At 56.6% G+C, this 22,168-nt stretch overlaps 1 protein-coding gene across 3 annotated transcripts in view; it reads left to right on the top strand.

The window, feature by feature from the left end:
• The window catches only part of GRB10 (growth factor receptor bound protein 10), a 155,841-nt gene that overhangs the window by 41,505 nt on the left and 92,168 nt on the right, over positions 1-22,168 (top strand). For all 3 annotated transcript variants that reach the window (XM_038562607.1, XM_038562608.1, XM_038562609.1), the window contains one exon: positions 11,622-11,711. In XM_038562607.1, the coding sequence (XP_038418535.1) occupies positions 11,661-11,711 (51 nt within the window). In that variant the 5' untranslated portion in view covers positions 11,622-11,660. Of the gene's footprint in view, positions 1-11,621; positions 11,712-22,168 lie in introns of those variants that run through there.

Genomic DNA, 22,168 nt, shown 5'->3' with positions numbered 1-22,168 from the left:
CTGTGTCCTCCTGTGTGAGGTGCGACTGTCTCCTCACGGGTTTCGGAGCTGTCTGGGGCTCTGCGCAGATGGACCTTTGCTCTCGTCATCTGCTTGTGTTCACCCACCGCGGAGGGTGTCCCACCCGTCACTTCTGGGAAGGCGGGCATGGAAGGGTGGCGTGTGGTGTCCTCACAGAGCCCCTCGGTCTCTGTGACCCAAGGGCCGCTGTGGTTTCCCCGGGCGGTGGGTTTGCGATGGAGGCTGGGAGGCCCCTCTGCCCGTCGTCCCACTGGGTTAGCAGCCCCGTCCTGCACTTAGCACATGACCGCACACCTGTGCATCCACTGGGGCAGGAGCGGAGGCGCGACGCCCAGACCCCGGGGCTCACGCAGCTGGAAACTGAAGATCCGTGTCCAGCATCGCTCCTCTCCTTGCGGGGACTGAACCCCGTTCCCGGGGACCGTGCATCCGAGCTCAGGACCCGGGCTCTGGGTTGGCGCAGAGCGGAGCCCGGGGACTGACCTCACGCTTGGTCTGCGGGGCGAGCAGAGGCAGGGGGCCTGTCTGGGGGGACAGTTACCGTGTCTCCATGTGGATCGTTTGAGGATTCGATGCTCCTCGCAAAGCACCTAAGTGAGGAGTGTGGCCTTCAGCGAGGGTCCTCTGGAGATGTCGCTCGTGTTGGCAGGAGGCTGACCGGAGCACTTAGACGTAAGGCGCTGTGGATACTTGAATAGAATATTCCAAACAGGTCTGTTACCGAAGACTGGGAGTATAAAGTCAAAGGTCATTCTCCTGCAGAGGGTCAAGTCCAGACCCTGTCCCTAAAACCCTGAGGTTTGAAGTTATTCTCCGCTGCAGGCAGTTGGGATAGCTCTTTGGCCTGCCTCCCTCCTCCATTTTCCACCCATCCGTGTTCTAGGACAGATTCTTGCTATTTGTGTAGGAAATTTGTAGATTTGTAAACGGCAGAGAACGTACCAGGTGCAGCCTCCCGCTGGGAAGCTGGCCCTTAGGATCCAGCTGTGGCATTTTGAGGAACTGATTATATTGGTTACTTCACACAGTTGTGGGAGGTTCCCTCCTCCGGCTTCCAGAAAGTGAGATGCGACTCCTCGAAACTTCATTGCAATTTTCTCCCCAATTTCCCCCCTTGCGAACATCATAAAAAAGGATTAATCATGTAAAGAAAAGAGATGAGGGCAGTGGTTCTCAGCTTGAAGGACACCAGGGAGCTTAAAACAATGCTCGTGTGCCCAAGATTTTATTTTTGCTGGTCTGGGGTGCAGCACAGGCGCCTCAAGTGCCCCGGCCGGTTGGTGCTAGATCTCGGATGCAGGGTGCCTGGGGGCCACCCCCACTTTCTGATTTAGGGGGTCAGCATCTGGGCTGGAGCACCCGTATGTGTGCAGGTTTCCAGGTGACACCTGTGCTGTCCATCCAGGGACCCTAAGTTGAAAAGCAGAGGACTTCGGGGTTCTGGTTAAGAGCGTAGACTTCTGGACTGAGCTCCATCACATCCTCCATCACATCCTTGTCACCTCTGTCACCTTCCCATCTCTGGCCCCAGGACCTTGCCCACTGAACTTGATTTTACTCATGTCAACAGCAGGAATGATACTAGTGTGAGGAGGGTGCATGTGTGCATTTGCACACACACATCCCTACCTAGCCTGCTGCCCGGTCTACGTGAGCACTTGGGAATCATCTTCTTTATTTTCTTGTCTTGACAAGTTGAAATAATCAGATGCAAGAACATCCAAGTTCATGGCTTGCTTTCTGTAGGGGTGAAGGTGGAAGGAGTGTGGGTTGCAGTCTGTTTTCTCCCCAGTATTTTCTATCGTAACGATTTTTTATTTTATTATTTTTTTAAGATTTTATGTATTTATTCATGAGAGACAGAGAGAGAGAGAGGCAGAGACACAGGCAGAGACTCCATGCAGGGAGCCCGACGTGGGGCTCGATCCCTGGGTCTCCAGGACCACGCCCTCGGCTGAAGGCTGCACTAAACCGCTGAGCCACCTGGGCTGCCCAAGGATTTTTTTTTTAAGATTATTTTGATTTTGGCATATATTTGTGATAAAAGTTCTGATTCCATTGAAGTCTCCAAATTCATTTCTTTTTTTTTACCATCTATACAAAATTACCTTATGATTAATAAACACTGTATTCCTTTGCTTTTGTTTTGTATATGGAGTTATTATTTTTTGTTTTATTTTTTATTTTATTTTATTTTATTTATTTATTTATTTATTTATTTATTTATTTATTTATTTATTTAGAGTTCTTGTTTTTAATGTAAGTCTCTTCTCAAAGCATAACGTCCGTTCATTTAGCGTGAGATCCCTGCCTGCAGATGTTTTGTTGTGCGGAGGGTAAAGGCCGGACCCTGGGCGTTAACCACACGTGGTCCGTGTGCTCTGCTTTTGGCACGAGCATCTTGCCTGGGCCTTCGCTTCACAGCCCTGTCCCCATGCTTGTCACCGCGCTTGACTTTTGTCCTATTCTTGTGTCTGTGCCCGCTCTGTCTCTGTCCCTCCCTTCTTGGCTCTCTTTCTAAAGCATTTCTATTCTGGTGTGCTTTGAGTATTTTTTTTTAATATTAAAATGTTTTGAATATTAGTTTGGAAAGAAGGGAATCAGATAGTTGACATTTATCGCTACACGTCCTCCATCTTCAGAATAAATTGCCTCTGTCTTGAATGCTGTCTTCATCGCCCAGTTTCTCTTTTCCCATTGACGTTTGAAGTAGTATTCGTTTCTTTTTAGGCTTTTCGTATGATTTAGAATGCGAATAGTCTGTTTTCAGCTCCGCGAGTGATTGTCTTAATATGTCCACAAACGTCGGTCAGATGCATCATTCCTGGTAAAACAGTGGGTCCCTGGCTTTTATGGAAGGTATAGCTTCCTTTTTAAAAAATCCCTCGGTGATTGATTTTTAAAACTTGCAGCTTTTGCTTGATTTTATTTTTAAATTCAGTGTTACTATGTAGCCTGTCCACCGGGAAGTTATGCTAGTTCGCCCCGCGAGCGTGCAGAGCCTTCTGGAGTCCCCACTGTGTGCTGTCCTGGCCGGACAACAAGGCATTTGCTAACAAGTGCAATAGGATTGATGTCAGGTGCTGGCTGTGAGCTAGCGCACTTCCTCCGCCGGGTGTCAGAAGCTGGCCGTCATCCGAGTGTCCTGAGAGGGGGGCAGTGAGGAGGGAGCAGGAAGCAGACGTGCTGGACAGTACGTGGCTCCCTGAGGAGACGTACTGGGTTTTCCCGCAGTATTAAATGCACATGTTGGATCTGTGGCCGAGTAAGAAGGGACAGAGTCCACCTTGCGTGGTGGGTGACCTCAGGGGTCCTGGAGATGGGTGGTCGCGTTAAGCGGAGGAGTCGTGTTTTTCTAAGAGTAGAGGTCAGAGGAGGTGACGCGCACGGGAGCTCAGGTGTTTGCCAGGGAATGTCTAAGCGGGCTGCTGCCCTAAGCCAGGAGAGGGGTGCGGGTGGGGAGAGGCAGGGGCAGAGGGGGCAGGGCCGTGGGCGCAGTCTCCATCCTGGCGGGCGGGCGTGCGGAGGAAGCCAGTGCACTTAGGGGCTGTAAGTCCAAACCTGAGCCCGGCCCTGTTTTCAGATCGTGGGTGGCCTCCCATCGTCGTCGTGCCGGGCATCAAGTTAGCAGGTCACGCGTGTTTAGTAAGGAAAACGGCACAGAAGAGGAAGCGTGAACGCTGGCAACACGGCCAGGCGTGAGGTGCCGGCTGTGTCCTGAGATGCAAGGGTCCTTCAGCGCGCCTGTCGGCGTCGTGGTCGAGGTTTCCAGTGTGCAGAGGCATCCCGATGGGAGGGCAGCTGAAGCCTGCCACAGACGTGCTTTGCAGTTGGTTGTGACGTGAAGAGAGGCCTGTGTGTGCCGGTCTTTGGAGTCTCAGGAAAAGCATTATTTGCTGCAGTGTTTTAAAATTTTAAGAGTCGTATCGTTTTAATTGGGTAGAAGTTGCCCTTAAAATGGAAAAACAAACATGCAACAAAAAAGAACACAACGTTGTTGAAGTTCAGCTGCTGGACCAGAAGTGTAAATATTGACGTTGTTGAGAAATACATTGGCTCTTGAATCATCAGCAAACTTTTGGCTTTGATCGGACTGGTTTTCTGAACTATAGTCTAATAAGGAAGGTGGTTCGCACTTCATGGTGAAGATTATTTAAATTCTTATTACAAGTTCAGAATTTATTAGAAGGAACAGACTCAGGGGTCCCTGGGTGGCTCAGCCCATTGAGCGACAGACTCTTAGTTTCAGCTCAGGTCACGATCTCGGGGTCATGGGATCCAGCCCTGCACTGGGCTCCGCGCTCACTGGGCATTCTGCTTCACTCTCTCTCTCCACCTCTATCCTTACTTACTCCCGTCCCTCACTTTCTAAAAATAAATAAAAGCTTTTTTTTTTTTAGCACCCCCAGGGCGTGATTCTGGGGATCCGGGATCGAGTCCCACGTCGGGCTCCCTGCATGGAGCCTGCTTTTCTCCCTCTGCCTGTGTCTGTGCCCCTCTCTCTGCATCTCTCATGAATAAATAAATAAAATCTTTAAAAAAAATTAAAAAAATAAAAAAGGAGGACAAACTCCAATATATTCCTTATAATGTCATCTGGCAATGGAGAAAATTTGTAATCAAAAAGACACCTGAATGCAGCACAGGGAGATGGCCCTGTCAGGAACCCTTTTAATTGAAGGAAGGAAAAGGACAGTGGTTATTGGTACAGTTTCTTAGTCATTTTGCAGCTGTTAATGAGAACACCCTTTTATTGTGGTAGGTATAAACATCTCGCTGCCTGTGGGCTTGTCTTCAGTGTATGGAGCACATCATTTCGATGTGATTTCATCCGCTGATTTTAAATATGGAACTCTTTGGAAAGTGGCACGGGATGTCCTCAAACCTGTCCTCTTGTAGGACACTTAGAAGTGAGGTTCGTTTTTGCTCAGGATCAGGTTGAGTTTCCACGAGAGCAGATAATGACAAGGGCTCTTACTCTGTCAGATATGGACAGGAAGGTGGGTTTTACGGGGGGCTTGTGGCGGGGGCTCCATTCCATCAGCCGGATGTTTGGGTTCTGCAGAGTCACATAACTGAGAGAGAGCATTGCTGATCAAGAGAAACCAAAATGGACAAGCCATCAGCAGGTTCCAAGGGGCAGAGTAAGTGATCGGGAAACGTGGTGGTTAAAAATTTTTTTTTTTTTTTGTACAAAAGTGAATTTGCGATCATTGCTTTACCCATCTTCAAGTTTGAGCATCCTAAGAAATTCTGCTGGATCTCATGGTTGTATTAAAAAACAATTTGGTGGGGGTGGGGTGGTGGTGCCTGGGTGGCCCTGTCAAGTTGAGCATCTGACTGTTGATTTGGGCCCAGGTCATGATCAGGGTCGTGGGATCAAGCCCTGCGTTGGGTTCCATGCTCAGTGCAGAGTCTGCATGGGATCCTCTCTCTCCCTTTGCCCCTCTTCCTGCACGCTCTCTGTCTCTCTCTCTCTCTAAGTGAATAAATAAAATCTTTAAAAATATTTAGCGAAAGTTGTTGAGTCTGTTAAAGGAAGCTCATTGAATAGCCATCCTTCTGATATTTAAGAAATGGGGAAAAATACATGAAACCTAAAATTTACTGTTTTAGCCTTTTGTAAGTGTGCAATTCTGTGGACGTCAGTACATTCACAAGATTGTGTGACCGTCAAGGCTGTCTTATTTCCAGAACTTTTTCCTCATCCCAAGCAGAAACTCTGTACCCACGTAGCCCCTGCTATCTTCTGCCTTTTGTTTCTATACTGGGCGCCTCGTGTAAGTGAGATCCTACAGTATTTGTGCCTTGACGACTGACTGGCTTCGCTTGGCATAAAGTCCCCTGTGTTGCAGCATGGATCAAAACGATGTTCCTTTTTAAGGCTGCATAATAGTCCATGGCATGGAGGTCTGTACTCTGCTTACCTGTTCATTTGTTGATGGACACTTGGGTTATTTATAGTCTGGTTATCGTACGCATGCCACTGCGCATGGGTGTATGTGAGTCCTTGCTTTCACCTCTTTTAGGGTATATGCCTAGAAATACCATTTCTGGAACTTATGTTAATTCTCTATTTGATTTTTTGAAGAGTTATTACCATTTGCCACAGACACTGCACCATTTTACATTCTCACCAGCCATATAGAAGGGTTTCAGTTTCTCCCCATCTGCACCAACACTTGATTTTGTGTGGCATCCTATGGTGGTTCGGTGTGCGTGTAATGACTAGCGATGTGGGGCATCTTTTCTTGTGTTTATTGGTCATTTTCATGTCTTCCTTGGAGAAGTGTCTAGTCAAGTCCTTTGGCCATTTTTGAAGTTGGTGGTCTGTTTTCTTATTGTTGAGTTGCAGGTGTTCTTTATGTATTCTGGATATTAATCCCTTATCAAATAAATGATTCATAACTCTTTTGTCCTCCTCTGTGGGTTTTTTTCACTCCCTCGATTGTATCCTTTGCACAAATGTTTTTAATTTTGATGAAGTCCAGTTTGTCTTTCGTCGTTGCCCGTGCCTTTGGTATCCTATCGTGGAAGTCATTTTCAGGTCCAGCATCATGAAAACTTTCCCCTGGGTTTTCTTCTAAGAGTTTTATACTTTTAATTCTTATATTTAGGTCTTTGATTCATTTGAATTCGTGTTTATTGATAGTATGAGTCAAAAGTTCAACCTCATTGTTTTGCATGTGGCTGTCCAATTTTCCCAAAACCATGTATTGAAAAGACTGTCCTTTCCCCCATTGAATGGTCCTGGCACCTTTGTTGAAAATCAGCCCATCATTATATATGAGGTCTATGTATGTGCTCTGTGTTCTAGTCCACTAGTCTGTATGGCTGTCCTTAAGTTTTATAGTAAGTTTTACAGTTGGGCAATGTGAGTCCTCCAATTTTGTTCTTTTTCAAGACTTTTTTTTTTTTAAGTTATTTGGAGTCCTGTGAGAGTCTATGTAAATTTTAGAAAGCTTTTATTGACCAATGGGAGTTTATGAGGGATTGCATTGAATCTGTAGGTTGCTTTGGGTATTATCATCATCTGAACAGTATTAAATATGCCAAGCCCTGAACACAGGGTGCTTTTCTTCCTTATATCTTCTTTATATTCTTACAGCACCATCTGTATTAGCGCACAAGTCTTTTGTCTCCAATTTATTCCTAATTGTGATTCTTGAACAGTCTTCTTAATCTCCTTTTCAGATTTTTTTTTCGTTTTCAGATTTTTTGTTGTTAGAGTGTAGAAGCACAACTGATTTTAGGTTACCGATCTTACATCCCGCAACTTTAATGCATTTATTTGTTAGCTTTAGACTGTGTGCGTGTCTTTGGAGTCTCTAGGATCTTCCGTGGGTAAGATCATGTCATCTGTGGACAGAGATCGTATTAGTTGCTTTCCGATTTGGGTGCCTTTTAATTTCGTTTTCTTGTTCTATTGCTCTAGCTAGAACTTCCAATGCACTGTGGAGTAGAAGAGACAAAAGCTGGCATCCAGTGCCTTGTTTCTGGTCTTTGTATCTTTCACCATTAAATACAATGTTAGCTTTGGGTTTGATACTTTATTTTTTTAATTTATTTTTTAAGATATTATTTATTTATTCATGAGAGGCACAGAGGGAGAGGCAGAGACACAGGCAGAGGGAGAAGCAGGCTCCCTGCAGGAAGCCTGACTCAGGACTCGATCCCAGGACCCCAGGATCACGCCCTGGGCCGAAGTCAGGCGCTCAACCACTGAGCTACCCAGGCATCCCATGGGTTTGATACATTCCACTGGAGGCCAGAGTTACTCTGATTTTTTTTTTTTTTTTTTTTACCGTATCTAACTATAGTTTTCTTGTCCCAGCGGGACCTACTCAACAGGGCTTATGGGATGTGTATTTTCCTGGCTGAGAAGCAATCTCACTTGGAAAATACTTTCAAAGGTCATATTTAGGTAATAAAGTTGGCATGTTTATGTGATACTTTTGGCACTCCAGCACCCATTAAATGTGAAGCTTTGGGGGAAAGTAACATGTTTCCACATGTTGAACACATCCAAGGGTTCCGGAGACATGCAAGGCAGGGCAAGCAGCGCACACAGAGTGAGCCGGGAGGAGTGTGGGAGATAGTAGCAGGAGGCACGGGCAGCAGGGCAGCCTTTAGTATGGGTGCGAAGAGGGTCCTTACGTGGCCAGGAGGGCCCGTTCTCTGCAGCAGGAAGGGGGAGCCAGCAGGATGTTAACACAAGCCTACGGGGATGTGGGTGACGGGGAGAAAACCAGCATCCCTGGAAAGTGAGGCTGCAGTCTGACGAGTGGAAGCTGTGTTTGGAGAAAGGCTGGGGGCTGGCAGGTTGTCCACGCAGCGTCCTCATACCCATGCGGGCACAGAGGGTCCTACAGCAGGCATCACGGTGGGGTCCTGGGAGCTGGTCACGGCTGATTGGGGTGTATATGTCAGGGTCCTTCAGAGAAACCCAACACATATTGTATGTATAGAGATTTATTTTAAGGAATTAGCTCATGCGATTGTAGGGGCTGACAAGTCTGAATGAAGTCCGTGGTGCAGGCGGGCAATCCACAGACTCAGGCTGGAGCCTGCTACAGCCTTGAGGCCTGGTCCCTTCTCTGGGAAACCTCAGTCTTTGCTCTTAGGCCTTCAACAGATTGTACGAGGCCCATGCCTGTTACAGAGGGTGATCACCTCTACTCAAGTCCCGTGACTGCAGATCGCTTCTTAATCACTTACCTACTTCTACAGAGTACTTTTATTTATTTATTTATCTATTCGCGATTTATTTATTTATGTTAGGGAGAGAGAGTGAGTACGGGAGTGGGTGCATAGTGGGGGTGGGGAGAGGGAGAGGGAGAGGGAGAGGCTCTTAAGCAGACTCCATGCTCAACACAGAGCGGGACCTGGGGCTCGATCCCACCACCCTGGGATCAGGACCTGAGCCGAAACCAAGAGTCTGGTGCTTAACCGACCTTGGTGCCCCACAGAGGACTGCTAGGACCACCTCTAGGTGGGCTGGTAGTAAGTGTTACAGAATGAGGCCGCGTCTGTCCCTTTTAGCTGAAATGACGGGTTAGTAGTGTTTCAGTATCTTGGGTCGGAATTAGTTTTCTAGCGCCACCATAACAAAATAGTACCGACTGCTTGGCGTAGATACATTGATTTTCTCATGGCTCCGGAGGCCAAAGTCCGCGCTCGAGGTGTGGGCAGGGCTGGCTCCTCCCGAGGCCTCTCTCCTCCCCGTGTCTCCCCATGGCCGTCTGTCTGCGTGTCTGTGTCCGGATCTCTCCTTACACCAGATCAGGGCCCACGCTAACGTCTCATTTGAATCTAATCCCCTCTTTAAAGACCCCCCACCTCCAAATTCAGCCACAGTGAGCATTCTGAGTATTAGGGCTTCAACCTCGGAATTTGGGGGAACCCATTTCACCCCATAAACGGGCCTTACATTGATTGCTTTGCCGTTTTGATCGATGCAATGAATATCCTCACTCTGTCTCCCGTCGGATTATAAGTCTCCCCTGGGAAGCTCCTGTGAGTCGTGGTTTTGGGATTCTAGAAACAGACTGTCGGGGTGGAGAGCCTCTGCCGCAGGAGAGAGGGAGCGAGGCGTCGGGCTCAGGTAGGGCAGGTGGGGTTCCCCCCGCGGCTGGGTGCCCTCCGCAGCCCGAGTTCTGTGCTGACCTGGAGGCTGCCGTTCCACTGCCGTGTTGGCCCGGTCTCTCTGGGGGCTGTTGTCGGGATTTCTGGGATTGGGCTCCCAGGGATTGAGTTTTTGCCGACTTCATTCCGGCCTCACTGCTCCCAGCCTCCGGTGTATCGTGTCCTGTAGTGTTTCTTCCGTTCTCCTTCTTAATTTCATTAAGAGAAGCGAGCCCCTTGCTGAATTCTAGTTTTTCCCATAGTAAAGGGCCGTTGGGGAGCTGAGCCCTTCTCGGCCCCAAGCGGAGGAGCAGGACGTCCTTGCTCCCTCGTTGTAGGGGTTCCAGGTATCGATCGCTGCGTCGATCCTCTGGAAGGCGGCCTCGGAGGAGAGCCTGTGTCCTGGAGCACCGGGGTGCCCGCCTGTACCCGGGCCTCCGCCGGGCCGGGGTTTTTGGGGGGGGGGGGTGGTCCTGCTGGCAGCGGCCCCGGACATGGTGGGGTGGCCGTCCTGGACTTGTGTCGTTTTCTTCCCACTCTAATGGGGCAACACTGGTGACCACCAGGGCCCCCTGTTGTGAAACCTGCGTTGCTTGGATTCAGATGCCGAGAGCGAAGCGGGGGCCCGGCCACACTTGGTGTGGGCGCTGGGGCACAGTGGACGCACAGGTCACATGGGGGGAGCGAGACCAGGAAGGGGCATTTACGGTTCTGGGTAGCAGGTGGAGAGATGGCTGTAAGTCCAGCGTGGGGCCCGGGAGCCCAGAGGGGCCACTGACTGGGCCATCTTGGAGCGGTGGTGATGGGCGAGAGGCAGCCTGAGGGGGCTTCCTGGAGGAGGTGATCCCTGAGCTCAGTCCTACAGGGTGTAGTAAGTCGGCTGGTGGTGGAGCTGGAAAGACAGCGGCAAGTACAGAAGTTCGGGAAGGCCTCTCGTGGCCAGAAATGATGACTCATTCAGGGGGGCTGGGCCAGAGAGGAGCCGAGGGTCCAGGGCCTGCGCCTCTGGGATTGATGACGCTGGGGAGTGTTAGTTGCTGCCGTTCCTGAGATGTTTGCGCGTCTGACGGTTTGCAGAGAAGACGCGGCCACTGTCCCTGGGTCCACACTGCTCTCTGCTTGCTCGCAGAGTAGAGGAAGCATGTGTCTCGGAGGAGCTCCCTTCATGGAAGTTGGGCAGAGCTCTTTATGTGTGTTCAGAGGCAGCGGGGACCCAGCCCGGGTCCAGGCCGACCTGCTGGTCGCCCGTCGCCCCAGCCCCTGTCCTCTGCAGCAGAAGGGAGGGGGCCTTTGTCACACCCCGCCGGGACGCTCATTGCCTGCTCTGGGTGCGTCGGGCGTGCGGGTGGCCCCCCAGTAGATCGCAGGAGGGAAGACGGGGCCTCGCTCCTGCCTGCTAGGAGCTCGCTGCAGGAACTGCTGGGCTTTCTGATGAAGCCGCTGTTAGCCTTCACGGGTTCAGAAGTCGGTTTCTGGGGCTGTTGCTCTCAGAGGTGGTTGCCACGGGACCTTCGGGGAGCAGCTGATGGGGGCGGTTGGATGCCCGTGACGGCGCTGGATCTTGACTGTGGCCCAGGGACCCAGCGCCTCCTCGGGGCCTAGTTGCAATAGGGCTGAAACCATGTTCGCCCAAGGAAGGTAAAGTCTTCGGGGGTGTTAACGTTGTAACGAGGGCAGGAGCCCAGGTCCCTGGGAGCCCCTGAGGGGACGAGCGAGTGGTCAGAGCCGTGGCCAGCGTCCCCCTGGCGTCTGTGACAGCCCCACAGGCCCGGGACCACACGGACACCCCCCCGGGGCTCTGGAGCCTGTGCTTGTGTCAGAGGGAAGGCTGGGCCCCGTGAGCAGACGTCCTGACCGGGTGCCCCACGGCCTGAGCCCTGTCCAGGGGCTGCCCGCTGGGACGGGTCGCTTGCAGTCAAGTGGTGAGCAGCGAACTCGTCCTCTGGTCTGGCTCTGACGGTCTGTCTTTGTTGCAGGTGCTGAGGAGCGGTAAATGTAGCTCGAAGAAGGAACCCATGGCTTTGGCTGGCTGCCCAGATTCCTTCTTGCACCACCCGTACTACCAGGTAGGCGTGAGCGTGGACGGCTGCCGCCAGCACGTGGTGGTGGCCGAGGGCCCGCGCGCAGGCGTAGCTCGTGACCGGCGGGTCCCCATGGGAGGGTGTGCGCTGGGGCTGTTGGCACGGCCCGCAGGGTCCCCGCGTGTCTCCCACGGTTTGCTTTGCTTGGGAGGCCTCATCGCATGTCCTCTCTTTGTCTGTGGCATCTTTGAGACGGTTGTTGTCATCGTCGCTGTGCGGTGTTGCCTCGGAGGCACGGGAGGCGGCGTCGGGAAGGAGCAGGCTCTGGGGCTGTTGCCTGCTGGGCCCCAAAGCTGCGGGTGGCACGTTGCAGCGGTAGCTTGGAGAGTGTCCGTGCAGACACAGCACCCGGGGAGAGGAGTGGGGACAGGGAGGTCTCTTGGCTTAGGCGTGGCTTGCCTTTCAGACACGCAGTCCTCCCTCAGATAATGGGGGGGGGGGTGTTTGTGCAGGACGAGCTCAGACCCGCTCCTCCGGGGTCTCGAGCTCCTCTCCGTGGGCTGCTGGGTGGGTTTCCCTGGGACGCTTCTCATCTTCTCAACCACGTTTGTGTTTGAACTTTTACTTTTCAATCTGGAGGGGTGTCCCTGAAGGAATGCACAGCCAGGCCTGGTCCGTCTTTTTTTTTTTTTTTTTAAGATTTTATTTCTTAGAGGGAGAGAATGAGAGAGAGAGAGAAAGCAGGCACGTGAACAGAGGGCAGAGGGAGAAGCAGACGTCCCCCTGAGCAGGGACGCACACACCCCGTCCCTGGGACTCGATCCCAGGACCCGAGCGGAAGGCAGACGCTTCACCGACCGAGCCCCCCGGGGGCCCCAGGCTTGTCCATCTTTATCAACCCCTCCAGGTCTCCCAGTACTCACGGTCGCTCTCTCGGCCTCTCTCTCCAGCAGAGCTCCCAGGTTTGAGGTCCTTCCGCGTGCCCTCCCCTCGCTCTGACGTTTGCCGATGTCTGCACTTGTTTTCCCCGCCCTGAACCTGTCAAGTCCACCCTCGGCGATAGTGATGAGCGTTTGCTTGCGCATCACGGTGCTGAGATTCCTTTTTAGTGGTTTTGGGCACGGAGGGAACGTGAGCCTTTAGAGAGGCTGAAAGCTAGGGATGCCATTCGGTGCCACCACTGAGTTGGAGAGAAGGCCGCCGTCGGTCACAAGCCCGAGAAGAGTGCCGCTGCCCTCGCAGAGCTGCCACGGGTGCTGGCGGCAGCGTCGTTCAGCGGGCGAGCTCCGCGTCAGGCCCCCTGCCTTCCGGTGCTCGCGTCCCGGTTCGGAAAGGGGCCTCACCCTGTTGAGCCAAGCTCTGGGCTGCATCCACGGGGCGTGGGTCCCGCTCCCTGGTGGCCACTTAGCTGCGGCCCGTTGTCTGGGTCCAGCCTGTGCGCAGCTCCTGACCTGCTGCCTTGCACTTCACACCGTCACTCCCAGAGGGAGGGGACCAGGGCGCGACGAGGGAAACCACAGCTGGGGGGGAAGGGTGGTCAGCCTGGAAGTCAGTGAGCACAGTCCTGTCCCGCGGGCTGCAGAGTGGAGAGGCCTGATGGAGGGCAGGCTTGATGGCACACGCGCAGGCCCTTTTGCCACCGCCCGCTCCTCGCCACCCCCCCGCCCCGTCTTCAGTTTCCTGCCGGGCAGACGGACAGGGAACAGACACGGAGGGACGATTGCCTCCCCGCACAGACGGGCTGGCCGTGTGTCTTTGCTGACTCAGTGGCCCAAGGCCGCGCTGCAGGAGCCAGGGAGCGGTGGGCGAGTGCGGGGTGGGCAGCCCAGCCCCACGCCGTCCCCCCCGGAGGAAATGCTCGGTCACGCCATTTGGTGGCCTTTGATGGCACAGTCTTCCTCCTGTAAAAACCCAGCAGCCAGACTTGGCAGCTCGCATCCGCCGTTCCTGGAAAATCAGATGACAGTTCCAGAATTTCTCAGAAAATGGGATGATTTACAGTGAGTCCCAGTCTTGAGCAATCTGCAATTACAGCAATTAGAGAAATCTCCCAAGTCTTTATAGAGAAGAGTTTCTTCTGATCTTCAGCGTACGAATGGTTTTCTGATCCTAGCCGCTCCCCCCCCCGGAGCTGGGGCTTGGGTGCCTTACAGGGCTCGGTCACCGAGTTGCTGAGATGTAGAGTTTTTTTATGGACACAGAAGCACCCAAATTAGCATGTGCATTAAATTACTGTGCTTTCCGCTGTAGGGACAGAGCCAGCACGTGGGCGGGACGGGCCCCGGGGCTGGTGGAACAGGGGACAGACAGCCACACTTCTAAGACGCAGGTTTTTCCTTTCAAATATGATGCCCTAGTTCTGCGGCCTTGATGGGGACGGGGGGCAGTCACGTAACACCCCCAAAGCTCAGTTTCCCTGCTGGTAAAAAAGGGTGAATGGTGTCCAGGTTACGGGGGGATTGGAGCACCCGCACGGAAGTCACCCGGCCCGGGCCTGGCCGTGTCTCGGATAGTTCCCTCTCATCCTTCGGTGCTCGACTGTGCCGGACGAGGCATCGGGGCCGGGGGGACAGCCTTGCACAAGGCAACCTGATTCCTGGGGCTCGTGAGTCCCGGTGGGGGGAGGCAGACGTGGGACAGCTGGCAAATAAGATGATGAGGCAGGAGGGAGGGAGAGGAGGTCAGGGTGGCCTCCCTGGAGGAAGTGCCCGGGGCAGGACTGGGCAGGACACTCTCCATGGAGGACGGAGGAGGAGTAGAAGCCTGGTCTGGGGGGGCGGGGCCGGAGGTGAGACTTTGCTCAATGAGGAAATGGGGGCGGTTAGAAATAGAGACCACCGTCTGCCCATCGTCTGCAATTTTATTTTTGTTTATTTATTTTTTAAAGATTTTATTTATTTATTCATGAGAGACACACAGAGAGAGAGGCAGAGAGACAGGCAGAGGGAGAAGCAGGCTCCATGTAAGGAGCCCAACGCAGGACTCAATCCTGGGACCCTGAGGTCACGCCCTGGGCTGAATGCGGCGCTAACCGCTGGGCCACCCGGGCATCCCTCGGCTGCAATTATAAAACCTCAAAAGCTCAAGACTTGAGAAGTATTCTCATTTCTCACGTCACAGCAGACCCCGCCTCCACGTGTTCAGGGCACAGTCGCTCCGTTACCAGGCCACCCTGCATCCTGCATGTGCTCGCTCAAACCCAAAGAGTCCTTCATTCCCACTGCACGCAGCCTCCAGGGCTCCGAGGAAGGGACTACGCCCCTGTTACGAGGCCCATTTTATTTACTTACTATAAACAAAAGCCGCGTTTGTTACCCTTAAGAAAAATACACAAAGCAGGAGGCGTGATGGCTTCAGGTTAAAACGTGGGAGTGGAGCGTGGACTGATGCTTCGGCGGCCGGACGCTCGGATGTGAACGTGCCGCAGCTTGTCAGGCCTACTGTCGAATTTCCAAGTATTCACGCGAGAATCGAACTTTACCTTTATAGTTTTGGTTCTTGAGTTCTGAGTCCAAAGCACGGATGCTCGTGCTGGACATCAGACGTCTGAGGAGCGGTCCGTGTGATCCCAGCCGCCCGACGCCTGCTTACCTGCCGCCGGGCGGCCTTCTGAGAGCGGTTTCTGCCTTCTGTCCAGCGCCCCTGCTGTCGCTCCGCTGCATTTCAGCCCCAATTTCCCCAGGCCTGGAACCTTCCCTCCCAGCTCCGGTGCTGGCTGGCCCCCTGCCTGCTTTTGTAAATGAAGTTTTCTGGGAGCACGGCCAGGAGCACAGCCGGGATCATAGCCGGGAGCACGACCGGGAGCACAGCTGGGAGCATAGTTGGGAGCACTGCCGGTATCACAGCCAGGAGCACTGCCAGGAGCACTGCCGGTATCACAGCCCGTATCACAGCCCGTATCACGGCCAGGAGCACGGTCCAGAGCACAGCCGGGAGCACCACCTGGAACACTGCCGGGAGCACAGCCCGGAGCATCGCTGGGAACATAGCCGCTGCTCTGCTCACACCTGCGCTGGCTGCTTTGGACTCCGCGGCTGCCCTCCGCCCTTCGCAGTTGGACGCGCTGTTCCAGCGAGCGCTGCGGGCGGCGGGGCGAGGCCAGAGCGGGCCTCCTTGCGTCCCCGACTCGTCCGACCCGTGGCTCAGGGCGGGGTCGTGGCCCAGAGCCCGAGGTTGGGCCTTCGCTGGCCGAGGGAGGTGTTCGCGGCGTCTGCAGATGTGTGGGCGCAGCCGGATTCCTGCATCTTCTGGCAGCGTCTGCAGGACCTGGGTGAGGACAATACCCCCCCCCCAGAGTCTTCATGTGGGATCGGTCCCTAGAAATGACTTCCGTTCCCAGAGCCCATCACCACCGTCTGTGTTTTTAGCCAGAGAGGGATCCTGTAGCTTCTTCGCTTTTAGCCTTGCGCAGCCGTGTCTTGGCAGCAGGACGTGTCCACCGGGCTCCCTTTCCCTCCAGAGGTTTGTGGCTGGAGACTCCTGCTCCCCGTGACTCTGCCCCTCGAGGGGAAGGACACACAGGTCCTCCGTCCCGGCCCTCGCATGCCGAGAGCACCCGGGCCGCTAGGACGTCTACCTGGAAGCGCCTTTGCAGAGCGCGCCCAGGGTGCATTCTGAGTCTCCTAACAATGGGGAGACCTTGACAGGGGCTTCGTGAGGCAGAGGAGCCGATTTGGACTCGCTGCAGCGTACCGTGAGCTCGCGTCCGTGTCTGCCTGGCGGGTGTACAACGTCGCCTTGGGGCGGCGGCGCCGTAGGGCGCGCAGCTCTAGAAGAGCCTCATGATGGGACCCGTCACTGTTGTGGGCCGATGGGTGCTGCTCCCCGATGTCCTGGAGCGAGGACGTTGCCTCTGGAAGCAGGGTTAGGGGACCATGCGCATGTGAGGTCCCAGTCTTCTCGACTGTTTGAAATCACTGCAGCGTGTTCACGTAAAAACAGATGGCGTTTGGTTTGCGAAGCCCGTCCGCGTCCTGCCCTGGTGAGCCGCCCCTGCCCGGTCCGGTGGGCCGGTGCCCGCGCAGTGGCTGGTGCTGGTAGGCGGCGCGGCCGCACCGTCAGTGTAGGCGGAATCCGCTGCAGACGCTCTTCCTTGCGCGCAGGGAGTCGCGTGGCTGCCTCACGAGTGACAGGTGGACCGTGGCGGGATGCAGGGACCCCAGAGACCCACCTGCTTCGCCTCCCAGCCGCGGCGGGACAGACAGGTGCCACGGCAGCTGGGGGCCCGCGGACCCTGCACCCTCCCTGGCACACCATGTGGGCTCCTGCAGCCCCAAGCTCACGACTCCGGGCGGTGGTGGGTGGCGGGTCATGGGGAAACCCCCTACGCAGTGCGCTGCCGTCTTGGGGTTAGTCAGGCGGTGCGGCCGCCAGGCTCTCGTCCACTTTGCAGGCTCCCCGGCCCCCAGGAGGAAGCCCCGCCTCGTTCCGTCCCTGGCGTTTGTCGCTGCGCATGGGCCCTGAGACGGAGGCGGGAGGGGACTGCGGGGTGACCTCGCTTCAGTTCTCTGGCGCCTGCGATGCAACGTTTCCTTGGCGTCCTCCAATTCTGCATTTATCATCATTTTTATTTTGATCCCGAAGCCCTGAGATGGAGGGCCAACGTGATGACAGGAGCCCGCCCGCCTTCCTGTGAGGCGTGGGCTGGTGGGAAGATGCTGGTGCGCGAGGACGTCCAACCAGGCGGGGTCTGAGCACGGAGATGCTCTAAGTCAGTAAATACACGCTAAAAAAACGTTAAGCGTATATTTGACTTTTGATTAGAGAAAAGGGACGGGCTCCTTTTGGCCCGTGCGTCCTCTTCCCCGCCAGCGCGGCATCGGCTCGACGGCGTCCTTGCAGGCGTGGGCTTGACGTCTGCCGGAGAAAATAATTCTAGAATCACTCAGAGACCAAGTAGCCGCGTTTGTTGTGTCTTTCTGTCTTGGAGGAGTCGTCCACCCTTCAGGCGGGTCTGGTCGGGTGGGAGCTGGGGGTCCGGGGCCAGGGGGGCCGTCCTGCTCTTTCAGGACGTGAGGGTCCCTCCAGCCGTTGGAGCCCAAGGTGGGCTTCCCTGTGGGGAGCGGGTCCCGCAGACGGGCCTCCCCGAGGGGGCCGCGTCCTCGCCCGCCCACGGGCCGTGGAGAACTCGGGGCGACGCGTGTAGAGACCATACAGCCGCGTGAGTGTGGACTCAGTGCCGGACACGTGGCTGTGCATTTTCATTGTCGTACTGCTTCCCGCCTGCCGTGTCTTACGCACAGCGGCCATGCCAGGCGGGCTGGTCCCGTGGTGCCGGCAGACGCAGCCTCCCCCGGTTGGGTTGCGTGGTGCTGGCCCAGCCCCCTCGGGAGGCCCGGGCCACATGCCTGGTTTGCACAGGCTACCGTGTGGGCCTTGGACGCGGGACGCTTGCCCAGGGATGTCCAGCGGTGAACCTGCGGGGGCACCGAGCCCGCCCCGGGTCCTGCCTCCGCCATCGGGTGTCAGCGGCCCACTGTCTGCATCTCATGCCTGCGGCCTGAGGCTCGGGGCTCCACGTCGGGGGCTTCGCTCTGGACTCCCCAGCGGGACCCCCCTCCCGCCTCCAGAGGCTCGACCTTGAGCAGTGGTCGGTCCTGACTGCCCCACAGGCACCTGTCGCGGGGCCACACAGTGAGGGGACAGGCCGACCTGGTTTTCGTCTGATGCTTGAGCTTCACTTTAGTGAAATGGGAGCCACGGGGCCGGGGTAAGGGGACGCGGGGACCCCTGGGACCCCAGCCCACCTGCTGGCCCCTGATGCCCGAGTCTCTGGCAGGAGGAGGTGGCCGAGGAGGCTGTGGTGCATTTGTTTCTAAGATGCGAGCGGACCCTGTCGCAGCATCTCGTGTGGCTCCTGGGGCGGCGAGGCAGGGACTGGGGTCCTCCTGGCGGTGGCCGTCGTGGGGCGAGCGCGCAGCCACGGAGCAAGAAGGCACCTTCTGGGCGTCAGCCTTGTGGAGCGGCCACGCGTCCTCATGGGCCGGCCCCCCTCCCGCGGTCCGCAGATGACGCCTGAGGCCATTGCTCCTGAGGGGTCATCGCTTCCCTGTCACCTGGGTCCCTTTCCAAAGAGGAAGCCGAAGCCATACACGTCCGTCCGACGGGCCTAGTGCAGGCTGCACGTGGTGCCAGCCTCCCCGGGGCTTCCCTGCCGCGCGTGGCTCCTGTTCACGCGAGCTTCCCCCAGGGTTGTGGGGGGGCTGCTGTGGTTTGAGCCGGTCTCCTGGGCCTGGTGCTTGGGGTGAGTGCATAGGATCCTCCCGGGGGCGGGCGGCCCGGCAGCTCCTGCGCTGCGAGGGGCAAGGGGGATCTGGAGAAGGGGTCCCGACAGCTCGTTGCCCACAAGGCGCAGTCAGGGGTTGCGGACGAGCCCCCGGGGACACTGCGGGTTGGACAGGCAGGCAGAGGTGGCCGTGGAAACAGAAGCCGCGGTGCAGGGGCCCGTCACCCCGGCTGACCCGGAGCCACCCGGCAGGGAGCCTGCAGCCCCTCTCGCCCCGCGCCCTCCTGGTCCGCGGGGACGCGCTGTCCGACGGCTCCGACGTCCGCGCCTTTGCTCCAGGCGGTTCCTCTGGTGTCGCCCCGACACTGCCTCGCCCCCTGGAGCCGTGTGCGTCCCATCTCCACCGGCCACGGTCCGTCCCCATTGTTCCCCGTCCCCCCGTGTGGCCTTGAGGACACAGGGCAGGCGTGTTCGCTGTGTGCTGGACCCTCTGCGGGGTCGCGATGTCAGGCTGGCCTGGCACCTGTGACGGGAGACGCTGCCTGCCAGCCCGGGTCACAACCTCGGGGCCGCACCCTGCGCTGTTGCACCCGTCGGTGGCTGGAGAGCGGGCGTGTGGGGCTGGGGGGGGCAGCCGGGCAGGAAGGCAGTGGGCTGGGGCGCACGTGATGGTGACACTGGGCTTCGGGCCCTGGTCCCTGTGGGCTGCTCAGAGTGGGCAGCCCGGCCCTGGCCACCAGCCGCCACCAGGCTGCTCGCTGTCACCTGCCGCGGGGCCTGCCAGCGAGGCATGGACGCTTCCCTTGCCTGCAGTTGCACGTCCGGGGTGCGTTCTGGGTGCCCGCCGGATGCTGACTGCCGTCCGAGTCGGCCCCGTGGCCTGGGAGGCCCTGCCTGGGGTGGCCGCGGTGCACAGGTCACCCTGCCACTGAGGCCGTGGGGCCCTCTGGGTGCCTCACATGCACCTGTGCCCCCAGGTGCTGCCCGGCTCTCAGGGAGCGCTCTGTCTCTGCGGGGGTCGTGGCCAGGCCTCCCGGGTAGGTCACGGCCCGTCCCCTGCGCTTCGTGTGGCGCAAGCATCCGGGGTCCCCCTGCCCCCGGCCCAGGGGAGGCTGTCACAGTGGTGGAGGCGGGGCTGTGGGGCTCTGTGGCGAGGTCGGTTTGGGCTTGGAAAGCAGGGAGCTGTGGGTGTCCTGGTTCCCAGGGTGTCCCTCTCAGGCTGTGTGGCCGGCGGCGGTGCCCCGGGGGGGCCACGGCCGCTGCGCCTCGAGGCCCGAGAGCGCCTGCCGCGTGCTGACAGTCCCAGGCGACGTCCCGGATGGGGACCTGTCACTCCCGTCTTCCAGGAGGGGGGCCGACCGCGCACAAGGCCCTCGGGTCTGGGTGTGTGAGACGTGGCGAGGGAGCGGCGGCCGTCCTACCCCCTGTCGCTAGAAGGACGGCGCACGGGGGGCTGCCCTGGTGGGTCCCGGCGCCCAGAACCTGTGTGTTCCCTCCGCACCCAGGGTGGGACCCACTGGGGACCCTGACAGGGCGCCCACCCGCCAGCCCTGCGGCGGAGTCCACGAGCACCAAATGCAGCAACAGGCCAACAGGTAGTCGCAACTGGGGGTTTGGTTTTTTTGGGCGTTTTGTTTGTTTTTAATGCTACATATTGACAGAAACAGGAACTTAAAAATCATCCGTTTCGGTAAAGCGCCTGCAGTAGTGGAGCCTTGAGCTTTTAAACTTTGTTGAATTTCCCGTGTAGGGGCCTGGGGGCTCGGTGGGTGATGCATCTGCCTCTCAGGGTCCTGAGATCGAGTCTCGATCCGGGGGAGGGGGGGTTGCGTCTCCCTCTTCCCCTCCCCAACTCATGTGCGTGCTCTTTCTCGCTCTCGCTCTCTCTCTCTCTCAAATAAATAAAATATCCTTTTTGAAATAAATTTCCTATTTGAGTGTTGGGAGTGGGGTAGGTTCGGTTCTGTCCCTCGATTCCCGTGTGGCGGCCTGCGTGGGCCCCTTATTGTCACTTGTTCTCTTTTCCTCCGCGGGCTGTGCCTCACCTGGGGTGGGGGGGGGCTGCTCCCCTGTGCTCGCCGCCCCGGCGCAGGGCCCCTGCCTCCCCGCCGCGCGTCATCGCTCGCTCGGGCTCAGCCTGGCGGTTCCCCAGCACAGGCTACATATTTAGGCGTGGGAGGGGGACCCCGACAAAACATACTACTTTTTTTTTCTTTTATACTAGGAAGACACCCAAAACCCCAGGAGGTGTCGGAAGCTCTATTAATTGGCAATGAGCAGCATTCTTGACCTCAGAGAGCTTTTCCCATAATTGATCTTTAAAGAATAAACACTTAGGTGATTCTGAGGTTTCCTCTTACTGAACTTTCTGGCGCCCTGCGTGCGGTGGGTGAGGCTTTTTGGGAAAGGATGGGAAGCCTGGCATTCTGCTTCCTGCAGGTGGACAGACGGAGGGAGGGAGGGAGGGTGGGGCGCGCTTTTCACCCCCGACCTGGCCCACGGGGCTTGGGTGGGGGGTGGATGCTCCGCCAGCTGTTGCTGGAACCTGGGAGCCCATTTATGACAAAGGGACTGGACGGGAACACTTGGTAGGGGAGCTTTAAAAAACTGGAAGGTAAACGATCAAAGGGCCATAAACTCACGGAAAAGCAGGTGCCTCCGTTGTTGGTACATTGCGGGTGGGATAAAAGTGCAGGAAGCCAGGTGGCGCGGTGATTTCCCAGGGGAGCCGGCTGGGGGCTGGTGTCCTCGTCCACATCCCTCACGAGCTTGCCTCGCGCGGGCGGCCGCTCCCGCTGCACCAAGGGCCCTCCCGCCACCAGCGGCGCCCTGGCAGCCCGCGGGCTCCTTACTCCTCCTCTCCAGGGAGGTCCTCCCTCCTCTCACTTAGGTCGCGGCTCGCTCCCCCGCTTACCTGCCCTGCGCTTTCCCACGATCCTTCCACACGCCGCCCTCTGAACTCCTCCACAAGAGAGTGGCACAGTGAGGTCCTTGCTTACTGTCCGCCTTGTCCCGATGGCCTGTTGCACCAAGAGCATGGGTCTGAGCCTCGTGAAGACCGGGTGTGCCTCTCCGGTCCTTAGGCGGCGAGGTGGTCAGATAGCAGAGTCTCGAGCCCTGGGGTCAGTGAGGCTGTGCCAGGCTGCTGGAGGTCCCGGCCCTCGACGGGCTTGTGAGTGGCCGTCGGCGGTCACAGACATCTCCGCGTTGGTTCGAAAAGCTGGGAGCTCTGAGAAGCAGTTTGAGCTTCCCCACCTTCTTGGGCTGATTGCCAGCA

This window comes from Canis lupus, chromosome 18, assembly GCF_011100685.1.
Source record: "Canis lupus familiaris isolate Mischka breed German Shepherd chromosome 18, alternate assembly UU_Cfam_GSD_1.0, whole genome shotgun sequence".
NCBI lineage: Eukaryota > Metazoa > Chordata > Mammalia > Carnivora > Canidae > Canis > Canis lupus.
The sequence above is the reverse complement of the archived record's forward strand: the minus strand, read 5'-3'. Positions and strand labels throughout refer to the sequence as shown.